The sequence below is a fragment of the Cynara cardunculus genome (assembly GCF_001531365.2).
Source record: "Cynara cardunculus var. scolymus isolate 2C chromosome LG 3, CcrdV1, whole genome shotgun sequence".
NCBI lineage: Eukaryota > Viridiplantae > Streptophyta > Magnoliopsida > Asterales > Asteraceae > Cynara > Cynara cardunculus.
The window spans coordinates 4002133-4023395 of record NC_037530.1 but is presented as its reverse complement, the minus strand read 5'-3'; the positions used below and the strand labels follow the sequence as shown (position 1 = coordinate 4023395).

Genomic DNA, 21263 nt, shown 5'->3' with positions numbered 1-21263 from the left:
CGTACAGTGTGATTTTATGTAAACCACCGGGATCAATCATGCAATTTACTCATAAAAATTATTAAAAACAACTTTCCATGGATGGTGTACAACTATTTTATGTATAAAATCTAAGAATCACTTAATTACAAATGAGGAAGCACAATGTACAACTTCTTAATACACATTTAAAACTCACCACCACCATCATGGAGTTTGACATGTGTAGAGTTTCCTTTATTCATAATAGTGTTAAATTTTACCGGTAAGCACTTACTGGATAAGTGTTTGATAAACGGCCCCTAAGCCTTTCTTCTAAAACATTAAGGAGCTGAATATGTATTCCAATTCCCCATTAAACCAAACAAATTGAGTATTATTCCATTTCAAGATTTTAATAAAAGAGGTCGATATATGTTAAAAACCCGATACAAGTTCTTACCCGATCTTAATACAAATTGTTATCAAAAACCCAAGGTTCATGCTTGAAAAGTTCTCGGCCATTCATTTGCACCAACCCTGCAGCTACGTCCGCCTCGAGTTTTCTTGATACTTCGGCTTTCTTGGTCGCTGCTTCAGCATCCTGCAAAACAAGACATTCAAACTGTTGGAGATGCTCTATAAAAGCATTATAAATACACATCGTATTGTATTTCCTGTTTTCCGCTCCACCCACGTTCGGGATAATCTGATTTTCAAACTTGTGCTCATTGATTTATAGTTTAGAACTAATATTTTCTTATGTTTTATGAATAATAACAAGATAAAGTTGGCATTTATAGAACAACATCTCAAACCATACTAGAAGCCAACTTAAAGTCATGCATGGGGGATTGACTTGTTAAGTATTAGTTCCAAAAACCAAATCTAGTAAGATCCGACACTAGCCATAAGTCCTTGCGCTAAATCTCATATCCAACCACAAGGGTGGTGGTGCACTGATGGTTTGATCTTGGGCTTCAAAGGTCAAAAGTGTCAGGAGGTCTTAGGTTCAAATCCAAGGAGGAATGAAAATCCCCTTGTGACCATGGATGTTTAAATGCGGTGACTCCAGGCTACCTGCAGGTGGTTGTTCTGGGATTAGTCGGCTCGCATAGCGGATTGGATATCTAAGTCAATAAAAAAAACTGATATCCTAGTCTTGCATCTCCGAAAACTCCCATATGAAGTCATGACTTAAGAAATATCTAAAGCCACTATGTTCGGACTCAGCTGCTCATTGCACATCCTTCTTGGCTTACCCCTCCTCCACACCCCCTCAACCATTATGCTCTTGGCTCTTCTCATTTTGTGCCGATATCTGTCTCCTATGAACATGCCCAAACCACAAACGCTTTACTCTTTCAGTTTATCCTTTTTTTTATTAACCTTGATATCCAACCCGCTATACGAGCCGACTAATCCCAGGGTGGCCACCTACTTTGCAGATAGCCCGGAGTCACTGTATTTGAACCTTCGTGGCCACAAGGGGATTTTTATTCTTCCTTGGATTTAAACCTGAGACGTCCTGGTACTTTTGACCTTTGGAGCCAAGCTCAAACCAATCAGGCACCACCTTTGTGGTTCAACTTATCCTTGATAGGACTACTCTGAACATTTCTCCAAAGTCCTCATTTGGTATACTATCAAAGATAGTTCCTGAAGAGTGCTCATTTCTGCAACTTCCAACTTCCTCTCAGGAACCTTCTTCATCGTCAACAATTCGCCATACAACAAGAAAAGCATGATGACTACCCTATAAAGTATTCCATTCATGCCCTGTGGTTGGAGTTCAATTTTAATTTGGTGTTAAGGGTTCCACCAATTAGGGTTTCTTTTTCTTATTTATTGGAGTTGTGGTTGGAGATGGTTTTAGAATCGAAGTGACCACTAAAATCCTGCAAAATTGTAATAATAATTCATACTCCTACTCAATTCTATGATACCCAACACCAGTAAACCAATCGGTAGCAAGCAAAAGAAGCGATTTTGAAATGTATCCCAGATCCCCAAATTCATAGAAAGTGTTGAAAATTGAATTTCAAAATTGGTCCTGTAAATACTATGAGAAAGATCATGAATTGATTAAAAGGACGAAGGAAGCACAAGAAAAGGTGTAATTCGCTATAATAGAAGATGAGGAGATGGACCTTTTGGGTTTTCCATAAGAGAAACTGAGCTTGAGTCAAGGGGGCGGAGGAGTTGGGACCTGATTTCTGGTTCCCATCGTCTTCTTCATGTTGCTGTTGTTCTTCTCCCATCGTATTCGCCTTGATGATTTTCTTTTGTTTCTAGGGTTCTACCAAAATCAGAACTTTTGTACCCACAGCAAAATCCAAACTTATCGTATTGTAAAAAAAAGTCGTTTTTGATTCACCAAAATATCAATCATGAAACCAAGAGTATTGAGTTGATATCATGAGAATTGAGTATTGAGGTATTGGTGAATTGTGGTTGAGTTTGAGATATCCTATATTGATAAAGAATTGAAAATTTTGAACAATATGAAGTGTATAAGAAAGATGGATTGAATGCCTTTGTGTCAAATATGAGGTTTGCCTCATAAGATTACCTTTCTTTAGATGACCTTATTTGAAATTTATAACCATGATTGAAAACCAATCAAACAAAATGGTAGAAATTATAGTGCAAAATTTATTTTATATATATATATATATATATATATATATAAGGTTTAAACGAGAACCCCTGTAATTTATGAGAATGCGAGAACAACCCAATAACCATATATTGTGATAAAAAATAAAATTAAAAGATCTTTAAAACTAAAATTGAAATTTAAAAATATTCAGAAAATATTAAAATTAAAAGAGTAATAATGGAAATGATATCATAAAACCTTTTAATAAGGTAATAATTTTATATTGATTTGTTTCATGATTTTGATTGCATTATAATTTTATTTATGTTTGTATCGTGATTTTTATTTGCATTATAACTCTTATGTATTAGATGAAGATTTAAAATGTTCATGTTCACTATGTAATTTTTACTTATGTTGAACGTTTTTTGGTTTGCAGGTTTTCGAGTTCTTTAACGTTTATATATCAAGTCTTGAAAATTTGAACTTTTCAAGTTTGGATTATGGGAATTTTTTATTATGATCTAAGGTAATGATTCTATGCAAGTTTGTTTTATAATTTAGAGTGTATTAGAATGTTATATATGTTTGTATCATGATTTTGATTGGATTATATTTTTAAGTATGTTTTTATCATAAGTTTAATCGTATTATAATTTTATGTATGTTCATGTTGTGATTTTGATTGCATTATAATTTTATCTATTGGGTTATAAAAATTTGAAGTCTTAAGTTTGGTATGTGATTTTTTACATATTGTATGGTTGGTCCATTCACTATTGTGTTTTTAAAGTCAATGTATGTGTTGAGGATGAAAAATGGTACATGTACATCATCCTTTGAAGGAGACATATCTTTATGTGGAGTATTTTTTATTCTTAAGTTTGTGTCAGATTTCTTAATATTYYCGTYGTTATTATTACTCATTTTATTTAGTTTTACAACTTTATTACTAAACAAATATCTCTCTCTCTCTCTCAATATATATATATATATATATATATATATATTAAAATTTCACTAACTATAATTTATTTAACTTTTTCGAATTATTTGAATACGATTTGTTGATGATTCTATTAACAATTAATATATATTTATATAGACAATCCTCAAATCATTAATCAAAATATTCATACTACCGCACAACACGCGGTTCTCATACTAGTTTTAGTTAAAGTAGCCCTATTTCCCTCTTAGCCCTTTCTCTATAAAAATTCTGAAAATAACCATAGTCCTCCGATCGATTTGTTTACCTCTTAATAATTTTATTAAAAAACAACATCTGAATCGTTAAGAGGTGAATCTTGTTTGACAAAAAAAAAAGTCTGTCTCTTAATGATTTTAAAACCATCTGAATGATTTGTATCATGTATCTCCCTTAACAATTAAAAACCCTAATTTCATTATACACAATTACCAAATAATTATATTTTATTTTTGCACTATATTATGAGAGTCTCTTAATCATTCTAACCAGTTAATCATTCTGCAGCAAACCATTCATCAATTGCCAAACAACCCCTTACTGTAATTTGCAGAGGGATTAAAATAAAAAAAAATAAAGTTTTTGAACCAGTTTTGTAATTATTATAGGGATCAAATATGTAAATAAGTTAATAGATCAGCAAAATATGTGACAATTGTTTTTTCAAATTTACATATTTGATCCCTATAATTGCTTACATGGTTAAGAAATATCAATTTTAGCTTATACTTTGACTTTTATGTAAATCACGGAGCTATAACTATTTTTGTAATTTTGGGAAAGAAATGACTAAAAGAGATAAAATAACTATTTTTATTAATTTCTCATTATTTTATTGGTTTATTCGATTTTCTAAAAATTACCTCCTTTATAGCTTCTTTTGTTTTTTCTCAAAAAATATAGAATTAAAATTAAAAAATTTAAAAAAAAATTAAAATAAAACTTCAAAAGATTTTGTATTCACAATACAATATACTTATCTATACTATATTATAAAATATTTGATAAAAACTCTCAAAAACTATTTTTTTATGCATTAAGTATTGTTTATTGATACATATTACTTAAAATTCAATATTACAAGTAGGGGTGTAAATGATGCGAGTCGAGCTCGAGTATCACTATGCTCGACTCGAACTCGAAACCCAATTTTCAAGCTCGAACTCGATTCAAAAACTCACGAGTAGTAAAAATAAAGCTCGACACGAGCTCAATAACTATTTTTCAAGCTCGAACTCGAATCAATGTCGAACTAAGCTCGAACTAAGTTCGAAACAAGCTCGAACCCGAATCAACCTCACCCACTGAAATTTATGAAAATTTAGGGTTTTTCTATTATAAATTTTAAAACTTAAAGCTGTTTTCTTAAATTTTATAAAACTAAAAGATCAACTTCAAACTTTATCATCAAAAAGACAAAGTTAGAAATTCCATTCACCTCTCTATCTTTTATAACATTTTTTCTTCCTTTTTTTACCATCCCTCTTTCAATGTGGGACAATTTCACTAACTTCTTATAGTTTGTGTTTGTCTTTTTTTTTTTAATTCTGATTTAAAAAAAAATAATTGATTAAGTTTTATAATTAAAAATGCATAATTTTGTTTAAATATCTAAAAACAGAAGACATTTTTATTATTTATATTTTACAAATTTTATCATAAAAAAATGATTATATTTTAAAACTAATTATATATAAAATAATCGAGTATCTCGCGAGCTTTTCGAGTCGAGTATTGGGTAGCTTGACTCGACTCGACTCGTTAATATATCAAGTCGAGTTCGAGTAGCTATTCGAGTCGAGTATTGACCGAGCTTTGACCGAGTCGATCTCGAGTAGCTCGCGAGTTGTCTTGTATCATTTACACCCCTAGTTACAAGTAATTTTGCATAAGTACAACTTATTAAAACTTTATTTTTAAATTCATGTAACTAATTGCAGATAAACATAATAAAATACAGGATAAAACACCCATTTTAAATATAGAAAATCTAAAATATAATTAAGATAATAAATGAGTTCTAACAAATGTTTAATTATTATCTTTATAAAAATTTATATTATTAAACTAAAATAAATTACTTTGTCATTAAATCTAAATTAAATTGTAATAAAAAATTGAATTAAAGAAGTTACACAAAAAAATGGGAACTATTAAATAGTTAATTTGATACTAATATCGAATTCATTTTTTTCAAATTTATATTTTATTAAAAAATAAAAAAATTATCGTTTTCTTAAAGCCACATAAAATCCTATTATATGGATAGAGGCAAGAAATAAAATCTAAACATTAAATGAAGATTTATCTCGTTGCATTGTACGAGTATCCTTCCAGTATTATATGAAACATGTGAAATAACATGACGGTATCCTTTGCTCAAAATCTTTTTTTGACGAAGAACAATCATGAGAACGCAAAAACAATTAAATCAAACAAAACCGGTTATTAAATGGATCGAAAATCTTACATTAAGTCTTAGACAAAAGAAGACAAATATAACATTATTCACATAATCTCGAAACGATTATAGTTTCATACAAAACCGCTATACCGACAAGCTTCTATGATTGACGTCGCACCTACACCATCATAGGGACCGATCCACCGGCTTGTAAGATTTGTTGCTCAAGCTGCATAAAAAAGAAAAACATAACAAGTTACGCCATTACAAACTTGATAGGCCTCTATCAGAGGCTGACAATACCCAGATATCTAGTAGAGCTCAGTTTCTTAACAATACAAGGGTTCAAACTGTACATGAATATTTGCGGTATACAGTATTATATGCATAAAAAAACATAATGGGATCCACCGGCTCCCGTTATGTTTGTAAGTACAACCGAGTCCCTAATGATTTCTACAAACAAACACAAAGTTTGTGCACAAATGACCAAAACTCGAAGTTTAGGATCAAACATGTAACGTTTTGTTTCGTCAAAGGTAGCAAACTTACATTGAACAACGCTTCGAGTTTGTTCCTTACGAGGATGTATTCGTTTTTCGCTTGTTGCAGACATACGACACACCTGTACTCATGACATCATCATCGTCAAATCACTATACCGAGCTTCCAAGCCAATCATTTCAGACCATTTTCTCAATCGATGAAATCTACAGTAAGATAAAATATTATGTACATCGACAATTATAAGAATAATTACGAACCCATCAAGGTTTTTCTCGTCACAGTAATTTCTGAAGACGACACACATATCCTTCACGCGTTGTGCACCTATGCTGTGACGACAAAAATCACGAAACGAATCAGAAAATATTGACCAACATATCAACTTTTGGCATTTCAACTGATAAGCTAATACAGAAATCACGTGATTTTGGGTGTGATACCTGGAACTACTACCCTTGAACTGGTGCACATGAGCATCTACTTGTTTATAATCGATATTCTCTTGATGACTGTTCGAAAACAATAGAAAGTTACGATTAAGGAACGTATTTCGAGAATCACACGGTCGAGCTAGAGAGATGGCTCACAGCGCAGTGGTCAAATTGTTGAGAAGCTTTTCAGAATCTTCGAAAAAAAGGGACACAACTTCCACAACAAAATCCGGGTTGCTCTCATCTTGCAGTTTCTGAAGCTGCGTAAACTGATCATCAAGATACCCCTTTTAACACACGAAAACAACAAATCAGACGGCTTTTTTCAAGATCAATCACGAAATTAAGTGGTTTTACAAATCGAAAACGATCACCAGCAAAAGAAAGAAAACAAGATTCTTTCGAGTGAAAAGACTGACCTCACGATACAAAGATGCCGTGTATTCGACAAACTGTCTTTGCAACTGAGAGACAGTATCCATGATTGCTTGCTTGTTTCAAGAACACCCTTTACTCCAGATGCCAAAATTCATGAAATTTATCGGCCTATTTTGTCGATCAACTGTAAATACATATATCCACAGGCAAGAGGGTGTTGATAACCCACCAAAAAAGACAGAACAGAATAACAAGTCAAATATCACTTGTCTTTTTCATAGAATCCTATACCTGAATTTGGTTGTTTTTTAATTCCACCATTAATGATCTGTGGGACACCTCAGACCATGCTTATTGGCTTTAATCATCTTGAAAGGTTATGTGATTCCATTCAAGATATCCTTTTGTATTATTTTATATTATCTGATGCTCTCAGTTTTCAACAAATCAACACTTCTCTCTCTAAAGTGATCTTCTTCTAGATGAATGATTATGCCATTCATAGAATTTGCTATAAAGCTACATCTGATTCATGAAAACTGTATAATGAAATGGGCATCTATCAAGAATCAATCTAAAGAACTATATGCAACCGCTCTACAATTTGCAGGAAATCAATTTGACTTTTTGTAGTCAAAACAGGGCTTCTTGAGATGCAACAAATCAATGGATTCGTTACGAAGTGGACACCAAAATTTCCCTAATCGTAATATTTACAGAAGTTAACTTATCTGGGTTATCGATTTTCTTGGAAAACTAAAAGGATTTGTTTTGAATTTTGAGGTTAAAAAGCAATATGTTTGACCTAAACGTTGAGGTCTACCACTTCTCTGGAACCTAGCGAATATAACAAAAACAGAAAAAAGATCCCCATGATAAGAGCATTTATTCCAAAATCTACCCTAATGAACCCAAAAAGACGCCATTTTTTTCCAAAGAAAGTAAAGAACCCCAGAAGATTAATCAACCCATGTTATAATTTCATGTAATAGAGTGGATACCAGATGGAATAGAGGGAGGAGAAGTCACCGGCGAGGTCTTGGAGGATTCCGGCGACGATTTTCGGTGGGAGAAAGAGGTAGAGAGTGTCTGAATGGAAGATTTGAGGCAGTACTAACCACAAACCATACAGCAGAAACAGAGAGTGGAGACAAGATTGTAGATGGTTAGGGGTATTAGGAAATGAAATAAAAGACAAAACTAAGTGGCTGTGGCTGTTTAGTTGATGTTTAATTAGACTATCTAGCTTATTCGCATAACTCATTTGAGTTATTTACTTATGATTTATTCACATAGAACATGGTTTAATTACACAGATAAAAAAAATGTGTTATCCACATTCAGCCACAAAAATGATACCCATACCCCTTATTTAAAGCACTATCACCTTCCCATAACACCGAATCTTCGGCCTCTTTATGATTTTTTTGTTTTGATGTTCAAATAATTAATATTGGAGGGTAAATCGGTCATTTATGTTATTCAAACTGTTGGTTTAGATAAAAAAAAGTAAACGACACCACCAATTTATCCAGACAATATTTATTAAAAAATTTGGTAAACAACCCCTAAGACATCCTTTCATTGGGAAACGTCTTTATAATTAACGGGAAATTGATTGAATAACATGTTTTAGTTTTTTTATATCGAATTTTCATTTTATTCAAAGTTTATATTAATTTTTTATTATGAAATCTTTAATTTAGAATTAAAAAAAATAAAGAATTCCTTACGGAACGGGGATCCTTAACCAAATTTATGTAAAGAATTTTTTTAATTAATTTAAAAATAAGTCTTACGTAAATAAGTAAGATATTTATATAAACTTTAATTAAAATAGAAATTTAATTGAAAAATAGACAAAAAATAAATTTTATTAAAAATATCCGTTATTTTGGTCAATTTACCGTAATTAATTTGCAATTTTTTTAATGTTTTAAGTATTTAAAAAATGTTTGACATGTTTTTTCTTTCTTTTTTAAAACCTTCCCAAAATATCAATGATTGTTTGTTTACCTTTTAATAGTTTCATTAAGAGACAACCTCTGAATCTTTAAGAGGTGAATCTTGTTTAGCAAATTTTTTTTTGTCTCTTAATGGTTATAAAACCCTCTGAATGATTTTGTATCATGTATCTCTCTTAACCATTAAGAGCCCTAATTTCATTGTACACAATTACCAAACAATTATGTTTCATTTTGCAATATATTTCTTAATCATTTGAATTTTCGGGCCGGGCCGGGCCCATAACCAGTCCCGGTCCCACAAAGCTACCAAAAACCTCAACCGGTCCCTGTTTTCGGTCCCATAACCGGTCCTTACTGGTCCTGGTCCTGGTCCTCCGGGCCTATTTGGCCATCTCTACTGACCACTTAATCATTCTGTACCAAACCATTCAGCAATTATCAATCAACCCATCATTCTTTCTATTTTTAAGTCTATTTCTAGAAGGAAAGAAAGGCCACAAATTGTAGGCTCTGACATATAAAGTTTCCATTTTTGAAGTCTATTTTAGGACTTGTTGGAGCTGAACATAAAAAGCTAAGCTACATTGTAACACCCCATTTTGTGGGCTATTTATAAAGCATGTAAAATAAAAAAAGACAAGTAATGCAAGTTATAATTTAGGAATTAAATTGTCATTAAATGAAAGTAAGGGGAGCTAATTGGGGTTTGAAGTATTCAAACTTCACATGGATAAATCCAATCATGGAGAAGATTTGGTCAAAAAATGGGGAGGTTTGTTTTGGACAACAACTCTCAATCTAAGCTCTATAAATAAAAGCAATAGGGTTTTGCAAGAGAAGGACTGCAAAAGGAGAAAAGAGTTTTTAAGGGTAAATCGGTCATTTGTTGAAATGAAGCGTGCGATAAGTTTATGAAATGATTGAGATGTCTACAACGATTCTTGGTCACACGAAAGAAACCTAATTTTGGTTCTTGGTTGGCCAAAATCCCAGCACAATGATTTTATAAAATCAAGTGAAATTCCGAATAAGGTGAATCTTGATTTCTGAAATCAGAGGAGACGTATCTAAAAGTTTGATTTAGATATATTGCTCTAAAAAGTACTTAAGATATTAGAAATAGTTGGATTTTGTAACATATTCAGTTATGGAAGAATTCTGTTTCGGTCCAGACGACTTGACACGTTAGGGTCCGTATGTAGGTGCTCTTGAAGGTAACATAGTTGATCCATGGTCAGTTTTAAATTACGTACTATCAGATGAATTTTCATGTGATTTTGAAGTTGGGATACATGCTTATATGAAAAGATGTTTTACGAATGATTTATTTGTTTACGATGTTTTATACAAGTGCAAGCTCAATGTGTTATTTTAGCATGAATGAAGTATTTTGAAAAGCATGATTTTTTTGGTATTTGGGTCGGTAAAGATGGCGGGAACCGCATTGATGTTCTTGATTGGTATATGTTGCGACATACCTCTATACCATGTCGATAGATGTTATCCAGTACATGTATTGTGAGGTATATTTCTGTACTTGGTGAATCGACATTATTGGTGATGTTTCCATCAGTACGTGTTGCAAAGTACCTTTATACTGAGTCAATTGATTTGAAATAGTAAATGTATGGCGAGGTATACCTCTATACATAGAGAATTCATGTTTCCGATGATGTTGACCTACATAGTACTCGATGTTTGATATGACAAGATGATTTATTTGCATGCATGTTTTTGACGACGATTTATTTGAGTCTGTAGTTTGAGCCTTCTGCTAATTACCCAGGAGACTCTTTTGCTAGAAACGCCAGCCAACTAACGCGTTGCACGGTCATCAAGATTAACCTCTTCGAATCTCTGTACCTCATGTAAGCCGCTACAGATCATATGATTATCAAGTTCAACTCTTTAAGTCTATACCTCAAGTCCTTCGTTACATCCGCAGTTTCTAGCAAGAATACAGAAAGAACAATCTCATTCTAAACCAACAACTGCTTCTATGTCTATGAATCAATTGCATTACAGTCTAAATTACACGACACTAATTGAATGATAACACACTCAAAATGTGTAATATGCAATAAATATGCAATATAGGCATTATACACTTAAAGCTCCACATTGAGGTATTAAAACCGGATAAATGTCCCCAAAACTCTTTTGAGTTAAAATCAAGCCAAAAAGGCCTCGTAAAACACTTGACTATTTCAATAAAGCCAATATAAACCACATAAGCCAAAAAGACATATTTCAAACATTCATATGTTTTTGACCAAAAAGGCTAATATGCCACTATCAAATATTAACAAGTTGGGGAAGGTCCTCAAAACATACTTGACCCAAAACCAAGTCAACAAACACTTTGATTTGTTCAACAACACCAAATAAAATCATTCTTATAACTTAAAATGCAGTTTTCATGAGTTAAGAAAATATTTTGTCTCAAATCATCCAAATACTCAATAAATCCTTTTTTATGAGATAAATATCATTCGATGTCTCAAAACAACCAATAAATCATTCTAAATATTTTCTAGGGATTTCATAACCCAAATATACCAAAGATAAAAATCTCATCAAATACTCAATACATTTGATAAATATCAAGTAAACAATATTTACGACTTCAAAATATACATTTTTGACATTTACAAAGTTTTCACAAAGCAACTTGAACTTACCTTGCTAGATTTAGGCTAAATCTAGGTTTTGCCTCACAACTTAAGCTTCCTTTGGTGAAGGCTTTAGATCCACAACCATCTATCACTAGAACCTTTATCTAAGTCACAAACAATCTAAAATACACCAAGAACAGCCCTAAAATCATATCCATAACAAAACCCTGATTATTACAAAATTCACAAAAATCTTACCTCTTTAAGAACTTGAAGATACCAAACAAAATATCTTGGAACCCTTAGGTTAGATCTCCTTCCAACCGGGTGGACTTACCCGTGCACCCTAAGGCGCCGCGTATGTGGCCTCGACCACTGTTTGTTTTTTCTTAAGCTACACCAGAAGGGCAGGACAAACAGAAGGTTATGCGGCTTTTCCTGCGACTTTAGCCACGCCCAAAGCACTGGAATTGCATAAGTTCCCATTCTATGATCCTAAACCACCAAAATATAATAGGGAAACAGGAACATTAAACCAACAACAACTTTCCATTCATACGAAATCCGATAAAATCCAATTGATTCTAACTTGAAATTAAATAAGAAAACTACGGGTGTTACACATGAACTCACAAAGTGTAAAGCTGACCCAAACATGTATCTTCGGTTTCGATAAGGCTGAGAGCTCGAAGGGAAATGAGAAGATTCAACCCATGTTTAGTTTTATTCATTTGATATTAAGTTTCTTTGGACCATATTATGTATTTTAGTACTTTTGATATTGATGTAAAGACTTCTGCTGGTAGATTTTCGATTTTAAGTTGCTTTTCAATTGAGGTATATTTTGATTGTTAAGCTGTTACAACCCTTGAAATTGGGGTGTGACAAGTTGGTATCAGAGCAATAGTTTAAGCGAACTAGGTTATATTTAGCCTAAACTTAAACTCAGGAGTGTAATATTGAAGAATGAGATGATACATTACCTAAGGTTGATCTACTTTGACGAGAGCCCAAGTTTATGTGACTTGGGCTACTAGTAGCCTAAACTCGTAAAAGTGAGATTTAAGATCGATTTTGAGCGATTAGGATGGTGGTTTAGTGAAATGAGTTTGTTAACCTATTCTTAAACCCATAAGTCAGTTGTGGAGTAATGGGATGACTTACGTTGTGTTCTCAAAACTTCTTTTGCGAAGGAAAAGGATGGAAAGCGAGAGAAATAGGAGGAAAATAAACAAAACTTGTGTTCTTGAAACTTTTATAGGAGGGAAAATAAAGGAAACAAAATGAAAGAAATCATAAGTTTCCTCCCAAAACTTTCGATCCAGATGTGAGAGGAAAATGAAGGAAAGGAAAGGAAAGAAATTAGAAACTTCAAAAAAATTATTAAAATTACAAAAGTACCCAACATTTCATAATAAAGAACATATTTTTAAAGGTTATATATGTAAAAAAAATACACTTTTCTTTTCCTTTCTCTCCTGTTCAAGAACATGAAAAATTATTTTATTTCTTTTTCTTCCCTTTCGAGAACAAAAAAATATGATTCCCTTTCTTTTTTCTCCCTTTCTTTAAGGTTTATAAAGTCAATGAGTTATAAACTTAGAAAGAGCGATGTTATAAATTGAGACTTTCACAGATTTAAGCAAGCGCAAAAAGAGAAAAAAGTTGAAAGCAATACCTGAGAAGATTCAAGGCGATTCTGAAGTAGGTCAAAAAATGGTTCAAGAAGTGGATCCTGACAGTGAACAAGTAGCCATTATTGAGAGAGGAGAATGTTTCACCGAATAGGACACTTCAATGGTCATACAAACAAGGTTGTCATCTAAATACCAGGACCTAGGTGAGTTTTCTGTTCCATGCAAAATAGGTGATTTTGGTATTAAAAGGGCCATATTAAACTTTTAGGGGGCGTTTACTTTGCAGATTCTAAAGGAATCTAATGAAATTGGAATGTTCAATTTCATTGATCAAATTCCATTTCCTTGTTTGGTTCATTCTTTTTCAGGAAATGAATCTTCAAAATCCCACAAATTCCACAAGTAAAGAAATTTAACATTTCTTGACAACTACATGGTATTTTGATGGAATGAAATTCTCTGTTTTCATAATACCAAATATACCCTTAACCCAATATACTATAATCTCATAAAACCCAATATGCCATCGTCGACCACCTTCAACCATCGTCGATCTGTATCAGGGCCGACCACCGCTATCTGAACCACCACTCGACCATCGTCATCTGAACCACCGTCGACTACCACTGATCTGAACCACCGCCGACCACCACCGACCATTATCGATCTGAACCACCGCCGGACACCAACGATTTGAACCACCACCGATTTGATCCACCGTTGATCTAAACCACTGTTGAACACCGCCATCTGAACCACCATGGAGCACCACTGATTTGAACCATTGTCGATCATCGCCATTTGAACCACCATGGACCACCATCGATTTGAACGACTGCCAACTACTACCGATTTGAATCATCGCCGACCACTATTGATCTGAACCACCGCCGACCATCATTGATCTGAACCATCGCCGATTTGAACCACATCCAACCATCGCCACCAGAAGCACCACGGACCACCACCGATCTGAACCATTGCCGACCATCAATGACTACCACCGATATGAATCACCGTCGGACACCACCGACCACCAACGATTTGAACAACCACAGATCTGAGCCACCGTTGATCTGAACCACCACTGACCACCTCCATCTGATCCACTACGGACCACCATCGATTTGAACAACTGCCTACCACCGGCATCTGAACCACTGCGACCAACATCGATCTGAACCACCGTGGACCACCACCAATCTGAACCACCGCCCGACCACCGTTCATTTAGTAACATCATTTGGCTTATGGTTATATTTGGGTTTTGTTTTAAAAAAACTAAAATTTTAAAGAGGGCATTTTGGTCATTTTACTGATATTTTATTCTGATTACAAAGCTACATTCTGTGAACTAAACAGACAGATTTCAATTTCTTAAAAAAATTCATTCCAATGTTTGCCAACCAAACATGTGGTTAGACCTGACAACATTCTATTCCAATTTCTTCAAAGTCAAATTCCTTCACAAGATTCCATTCAATACAAAAACATTCTGCAAACCAAACGTCACCTTAGGTTCCACTATGAATATGATGCCTTTGTCAATTTATAACTTTTGAATGTTGGTCCTTTGAAAGGGACCAAATCATTCATCCAATTGGCAAATGGGAGTGATGTTCCCCCTAAAGGGATGGTAGATGATGTTTTGGTCCAACTGAACGAGTTAGTTTCTTGCATACTTTTACATGATTGACACAAAAGTCGGTAACTCTGTTGTTTATGGTGCAATTATCTTAGGGCCACATTTATGAAAACATCCAAAACCATCATTGATATGTATGTAGATACCATTTCTATCAAAATGATGATTTTGAGATCGTGTTTGCTGCATATTCTACTAATGAACACCTCAGTGGTGTATTTTTGAGCATTTTGCGGAGTCCCCCAATCCTTATGTACCAAAATTTTATTGCTTTATTTTCATTCTAGTTAGTTTATTGTTGTTTTAGTTGTCTTTTGAGTTGATGAGTTTTGTTTCCAAGTTTAGCCTTCATTGAAGTCGGATTTACCCCCCCATGAGTACAAGGAGGTTCCCACCACAAGTTTGGATCATGTATAGGGCGATAGTCTATTACTCTACACTTTCAAAGGAGTTTTCTTGTTCCCTTTGCTTTTCATGATTTAGATTGAGGACAATATATGATTTAAGTGTAGAGATATTGTATGTTAAAAGAGGCTAAATTTTCAAAATTTTTACTTGTTTTTGTGTAATTATTAAGTAAATTGCATGAGTTGACCAATTTTCTGCTTTCAATGCTATGAGAACCATAGCATGAATGATTATGTGTGCTTGTGTAGTCATGATTAGCACATTTGAGATAACATTTCGTGAGTCTTGCTAATTTTATGGACAGAAAAGCACTTGTGAGCTTTTGAGCCATGTTTGCACGTTGTTTTCAATCTTATTATGTTTTTTGTGTGCATTGCATCTTCAATGTATATGTCATTCTAGAACTTGCATTTTGACTCCTGGTGATCAGCAATGGGATGGTGAGGACTTCTCACGGATTAGATTACACCATCCCGTATGGATACCAGACGGGTATTGGCTACAGATGATTGACACGGTATGTATCTCTATTGTGAGCTTTTCGAACTACCATGTGTATCGCCTTTCGCCTTATATATGTGCTCTGTTTTTAACAGGTTTGGGATACCGAGGCATGGAAAAGGAAATCTAAGATCAATAGGGCCAATCGAAACACCCAGTTTGAGGGGGTGTCGTCCAGACACACTGGGGGCTTGATTAGTACTGCACAACATCGAGATAGGATGGTGAGTATATAATCTTTTTTGAAAATGTAATTCGTTCTTTATGTTAGTAACAACTTAACCTAATTGTCTAATATAGGCACAAGTAATGGGTCGTGAGCCGACTGCTACTGAGGTTTTTGAGCGCACTCACTGCACGAACCGGAAGTTCGATCAAGGTTCGTCCGACCCGCCTACCGATTCTCCTCAGTTCAGTTACCCCAAAGATGCTAGATATCATGTAAGTTTTTTAAAACCATTACTTTGATTAATAGATACGTTTGGTAGGTTTAAGGTAATATATTTCAATAAACATAGTGATGCTATTAGTTTGGGCTGCCATTGTTGGGCAGACGTTAGACTAAGTAAGTAGGTTGAGAATGTGACTTCGAACATTGGTATTATTAGAATGCTTAGTTGTTAAAWACATGCATTGGTTATGTTTGATTTACAGTTGTTATGCTGCTGAAATATCTATATACATAACCTCACCCGTTTTGTTTTGGTGAACCATAAGAGCAATTTCAATCGCTTAGGGGTGAGTCACAATCTAGTACCGACAGCCCTCTCCCTGATGAGGCATCTCTTTGGGAGCAAAGTGTCGGATGGCGGAGGAAAGGTCGAATATTTGGTTTCGGGACCACCCATGATCCCTCTTATGCTATGACGGGTAGATGTAGCAGTAGCGAGTCATCATACGAGTCAAGAGCGGAGGTACGTTGGTTATATTGTTATAAACTTTCTCATTACTAAAATTGCAAACAAATTACTGATTTTGTCGAATATTGAATATTTACAGGTAACGGAGTTGAGAGAGAAGTTGGCAAGGGTAGAAGAGGAACTGGAGACCGAACAGAAGAACATGGCAGATTTGGAGGCCGAACAGGCCAGACAAGCTGCTGCATTAGCCCAACATGCCGCATTATCGGAGCATTTTGCTACGTTTATGCGGCAGTCAGGATACGTTTTCACACCTCCCCCACCTTCCGATAGTTAGATTGTATGTATTTGAAGATTAAATTGTATAAATTGAATATTTTAAATTGTATGAATCCATATTTTAAAACGTATGAATTGATTAGTTAAAATTTGTTCACAGTTTTTGTTTGTTATATTATTATTTTCAGGTTTTTTTTATAAATAAATATAGGAATTATGCAATTTCAAAAAAATTATTTTTTAAATTTATACAAATTAGCGACAGATTAGCGAGGAAAAATCCATCGCTAAAAGTCCTTGAAAATTCCCTCGCAAATCCGTCGCTGAAAGTTCCCTCGCAAATCCGTCGCTGAAAGCTCCGTCGCAGATCCGTCGCTGAAGGATCCGTCGCAAATCCGTCGCTGAAGGATCCGTCGCAAATCCGTCGCTGAAAGTTCCCTCGCAAATCCGTCGCTGAAAGTTCCCTCGCAAATCCGTCGCTGAAAGTTCCCTCGCAAATCCGTCGCTGAAAGCTCCCTCGCAAATCCGTCGCTGAAAGTTCCCTCGCAGATCCGTTGCTGAAAGCTCCGTCGCAGATCCGTCGCAAAACACTTCCCTCGCTGATCCGTCGCTGAAAGTATCCCTCACAAATCCGTCGCTGATATCCGTCGCTGATCCGTCGCTGATAGCATTACCTACGACTATTTGACCGACGGAGTATCAGCGACGGATTTGCGAGGGATTTTTTCCTCGTTGATACTCTGCATTTTGTAGTGCAACCCTTATATATGTATATCACCCTTTCAGCCTAATTACCATTTTATTGTTATTACACCACACTTTAACCTCTAGCCAAACACTTTACTTACCAGACTTTGAAAATGAAACTATATATAATGAACGATAGAGGTTCAAAAAAATTTAGAAAAGAAAAAAGAGAGTATGGAAATTGAAGTTAAAAAGAAAGGAAAAGAAAAAAAGAATAGAAAAATATATGAATAAATGGAGACCAATCTTGATACAATTGTCTCCATAAAGTGCTTCGCAAAATAAAAGCTCGAAAATTGAGAAATTTTATGATCGCTTTGATGTGCAATGTATGGGAGCAGACACTTTGATTCATGGTTTCTTTTTCAAAGTCTAATTTTAGTCACTTCACCAAATTTTCCAAACCTTGACCCTAGGCCAAGTTACAACCCTTCCTATAGACCTTTTGATTCACACTTAGTCTTTACCGTTAGCTATGGAGAATTGAGACTTGATGCAAGCTTATGGTAGTGAATTTTCTGTGAAATGATGCTTTGAGTGAAAACACCCACACCTGCAAGATTAGAGTGTATTCCATATATGTTTGTAAAGTATTTGTGGAATTAACATGTATTCATCTTTAGTTTGTCTCGTGTTGATTATTGTTAGGCCGGTTAAGTCGCTCATTCGTAAAATGCTATGTACTTTTTATTGATTCTTTAAAAATCAACACGTGGGTTTACTTCATGCTAAAACTTAGGGGCTGTTTACTACCTGCTGACCGGACTGACTCGGTCAGCATATCTGACTCGGTCAGCAGTCAGTGTGTTTACCAAAATACAAATCTGACCGAGAACTGACCGAGGTACTGACCGAAAACTGACTGAAACAGCATGAAAATCATGCTTACCCGGGTCAGATACCCACTTTCCATGAATGCCCTCTTTTTCACAATTAGGTTTTCTCCCCTACCTCATCTCTCCCCACCTTCCTCCCCTTTCGGCCGTCAGTTCTCCTCCCTCCCCAGCCCTGCTCGTCGCACCTCCTCCCTCCCCAGCCCCGCTCGTCGCACCTCTCCCCTCAACAATGGCAGAAAACGAATCTTTATCGCCAAAATCATAGGGTAAAAAACCCAAAAATTCGACAGAAAAAAAAAAAGAATGAATCATAACCCACCTCCTGATAACTCTATAAAGATGCTAATTCCTCCATCTTTTATGTTTCTTCCGTCTTGATTGTGGCCTTGTGGGAAAAGAAAGCAAAATCTTGTGGGGGGAGTTGAGAGAGAGAGAAGGTGATTTGAAACATAAAAGATGATGGGCATTTGAAAAAGAATATGAAGGGAGAGAGAGAGATAGAGCACTCAATTAARGGAGAGATAGAGCACTCAATTAAGAGGGTGTAGGTAATGCAGCTAGCCTACATGTAGAKWGATATGGAACACTAGGAAGGTCTAAAAACTTGTATTAGGTGTCATCTATACATCATGCCAGCTATACTCCATTATATACAAATTGTTTATGCAAAGTTAAAAGTATAAAAATTATATTTTAGGGGCCGTTTACCAAACACTTACCCCATAAGTGCTTACCGGTAAAATTTAACACTATTATTTACTTACCGGGTAAGATTTTGGTCTACCAGAACGACATCGTATGGAATAATTTGCCCGGGTAGGCGCTTACCGTGGTAAGAGTTTTTTCCCTCACTTACCGGATAAAACTCTTGGTCCTTGTCTCGCTTTTACCAGGTAAGATTTTTGGTCCTTACCATATTCATCCGGTGAGGTAGTGTAACTTGGTAAGCGTTTACCCGGGTAAGCGTTTGATAAACGGCTCCTAATTGTCTTATTTGTTAATATATGAAAAGAAGTAAAATGGTATTATTTTTATTGGTAAGCATTTATTTAAAATATACATTTTGTTTTTTTTTCTTCCATTAAACTATTAATAACAAAAATAATTATATATTATTCAATATATAATTGCAAATAGGGTTATATTGGTCATTATATTTTTGGTAAACATTCTTACCCGGGACAGCACTTACCGGGATAGCACTTACCCGGGTCAGCACTCTTACCCGGACAGCACTTACCCGATAAGATTTGGTAAACAGCCCCTTAGTGTTTGCTTGATAATGGTCAAAATTCTAAGTGGGGGATATTTTGATAGCTGCATTTTTATGGCTAAAATTATAATCAATCAACCTCATATTTTCGATGAAGTTGTGGCTAAAATATATTCACCAAAGCCTTATTTATAGAAAAGCAAAAAACCCACGATTTGGTCCATTTAAAGTTTTGTGCCAGACTCATGTCTTCAAGCGACTAGGGTCGCATTCCTTTCCGCCTCAGACACTATGATCGACACAATCTATAGACACGAGCGGCTCCTCACGTGGCTAAATCGGTTTTAGGGACCAAAGTTCGGTTTCTTCGATTTTGAGACGGTTTCTTCCTTTGGCTCGTGTAAAGTGTCAATGGTAATTGCAACCGAAAGGAGGTTCAACGGATGGAACAAAATTGGAGAAGCAATGTTCATGTGGGAGCATTTTTCTTCATCAATTCTACTTCACTATTTGTAATATTTTCCCCATTTGTAGTTGTAAACCTTTGTGAGTCATGTGGAGCTAACTTTCTCATTCCAACATTGGTTTGCTTTGATTTAGATGGTTTGTTACCTTGAGATTCCATTTTAAACAGTTTCAAACAAGTTTATTTCCTTGATTTCTAATTTCAATGTCAGTTACATTTGAATATTCAATTAGTTTAGTTGAAAATTCTTATGGAAAACTGTTATTCAAGGACATAGATACGTAATCGTCTTAAAACTTTGATAAAGTAACAGTTGAACTCATTTGGTATCAATAAGGTTTCCAAATTGGATTCTTGAAATCTTGCAATCAAAGCCCTAATAAGCTGAGCTTATGGCTTAAGTTGGTGTTTTTCTAGTTCGATAGAGCTATTCACACATGGGAATCTGAGACAGGGACGGACCCATAATTTTTTTTATACGGTGGCACCATTTGACCATAAGAAAAAAATATATGAATTTTTTTTTCAAACGATGACACCGTTTGACTATAAGAAACAAATATACGGAAATTTTTTTCAAACGRTGGCACCGTTTGACTAAGAAAATGACACTAATATGATTYGGACTTGGGTGTGGGGTGGAATAAAAGCCTCGCCGAAAAGCATCTTTCAACCGTAGCAGTTGCAACAGGCAAAACCAGTGTTAGTTTCAATAACCGATAGACTAAAGGATGAGAAAGATGCTTTCTTGTTGCCACAAATGCATGTATCCCATGATTCCCACATTGGTCTCTGAACAAGTAATCATTAATCAGTAATCA

The 21263-nt window shown here is 34.8% G+C and overlaps 2 protein-coding genes across 5 annotated transcripts; both read right to left on the bottom strand.

Annotated features, from left to right (window-relative positions):
* Nucleotides 1–308: 308 nt before the first annotated feature.
* Nucleotides 309–2282, bottom strand: LOC112510095. Its single transcript, XM_025115383.1, has 2 exons — nucleotides 2109–2282; nucleotides 309–562 (listed from the first exon to the last, which is right to left on the bottom strand). Exons 1-2 carry the CDS (start codon nucleotides 2217–2219, stop codon nucleotides 428–430), a joined length of 246 nt encoding a protein of 81 aa, XP_024971151.1. The 5' UTR covers nucleotides 2220–2282; the 3' UTR covers nucleotides 309–427.
* A 3692-nt stretch (nucleotides 2283–5974) lies between these two features.
* LOC112509433 (histidine-containing phosphotransfer protein 1-like) lies at nucleotides 5975–8430 on the bottom strand. Of its 4 annotated transcripts, none has more exons than XM_025114394.1 (7): nucleotides 8298–8430; nucleotides 7310–7436; nucleotides 7047–7177; nucleotides 6900–6968; nucleotides 6717–6788; nucleotides 6505–6577; nucleotides 5975–6181 (listed from the first exon to the last, which is right to left on the bottom strand). In XM_025114394.1, the coding sequence occupies exons 2-7, from the start codon at nucleotides 7370–7372 to the stop codon at nucleotides 6131–6133; spliced, it is 459 nt and encodes a 152-aa protein (XP_024970162.1). In that variant the 5' UTR covers nucleotides 7373–7436; nucleotides 8298–8430; the 3' UTR covers nucleotides 5975–6130. The 4 variants fall into 4 exon arrangements, with proteins under 4 accessions (XP_024970162.1, XP_024970160.1, XP_024970159.1 ...); XM_025114392.1 differs by having other exon boundaries at nucleotides 7310–7452; nucleotides 8298–8396; XM_025114391.1 differs by having other exon boundaries at nucleotides 7310–7452; nucleotides 8270–8394.
* Between the last annotated feature and the right edge of the window lie 12833 nt (nucleotides 8431–21263).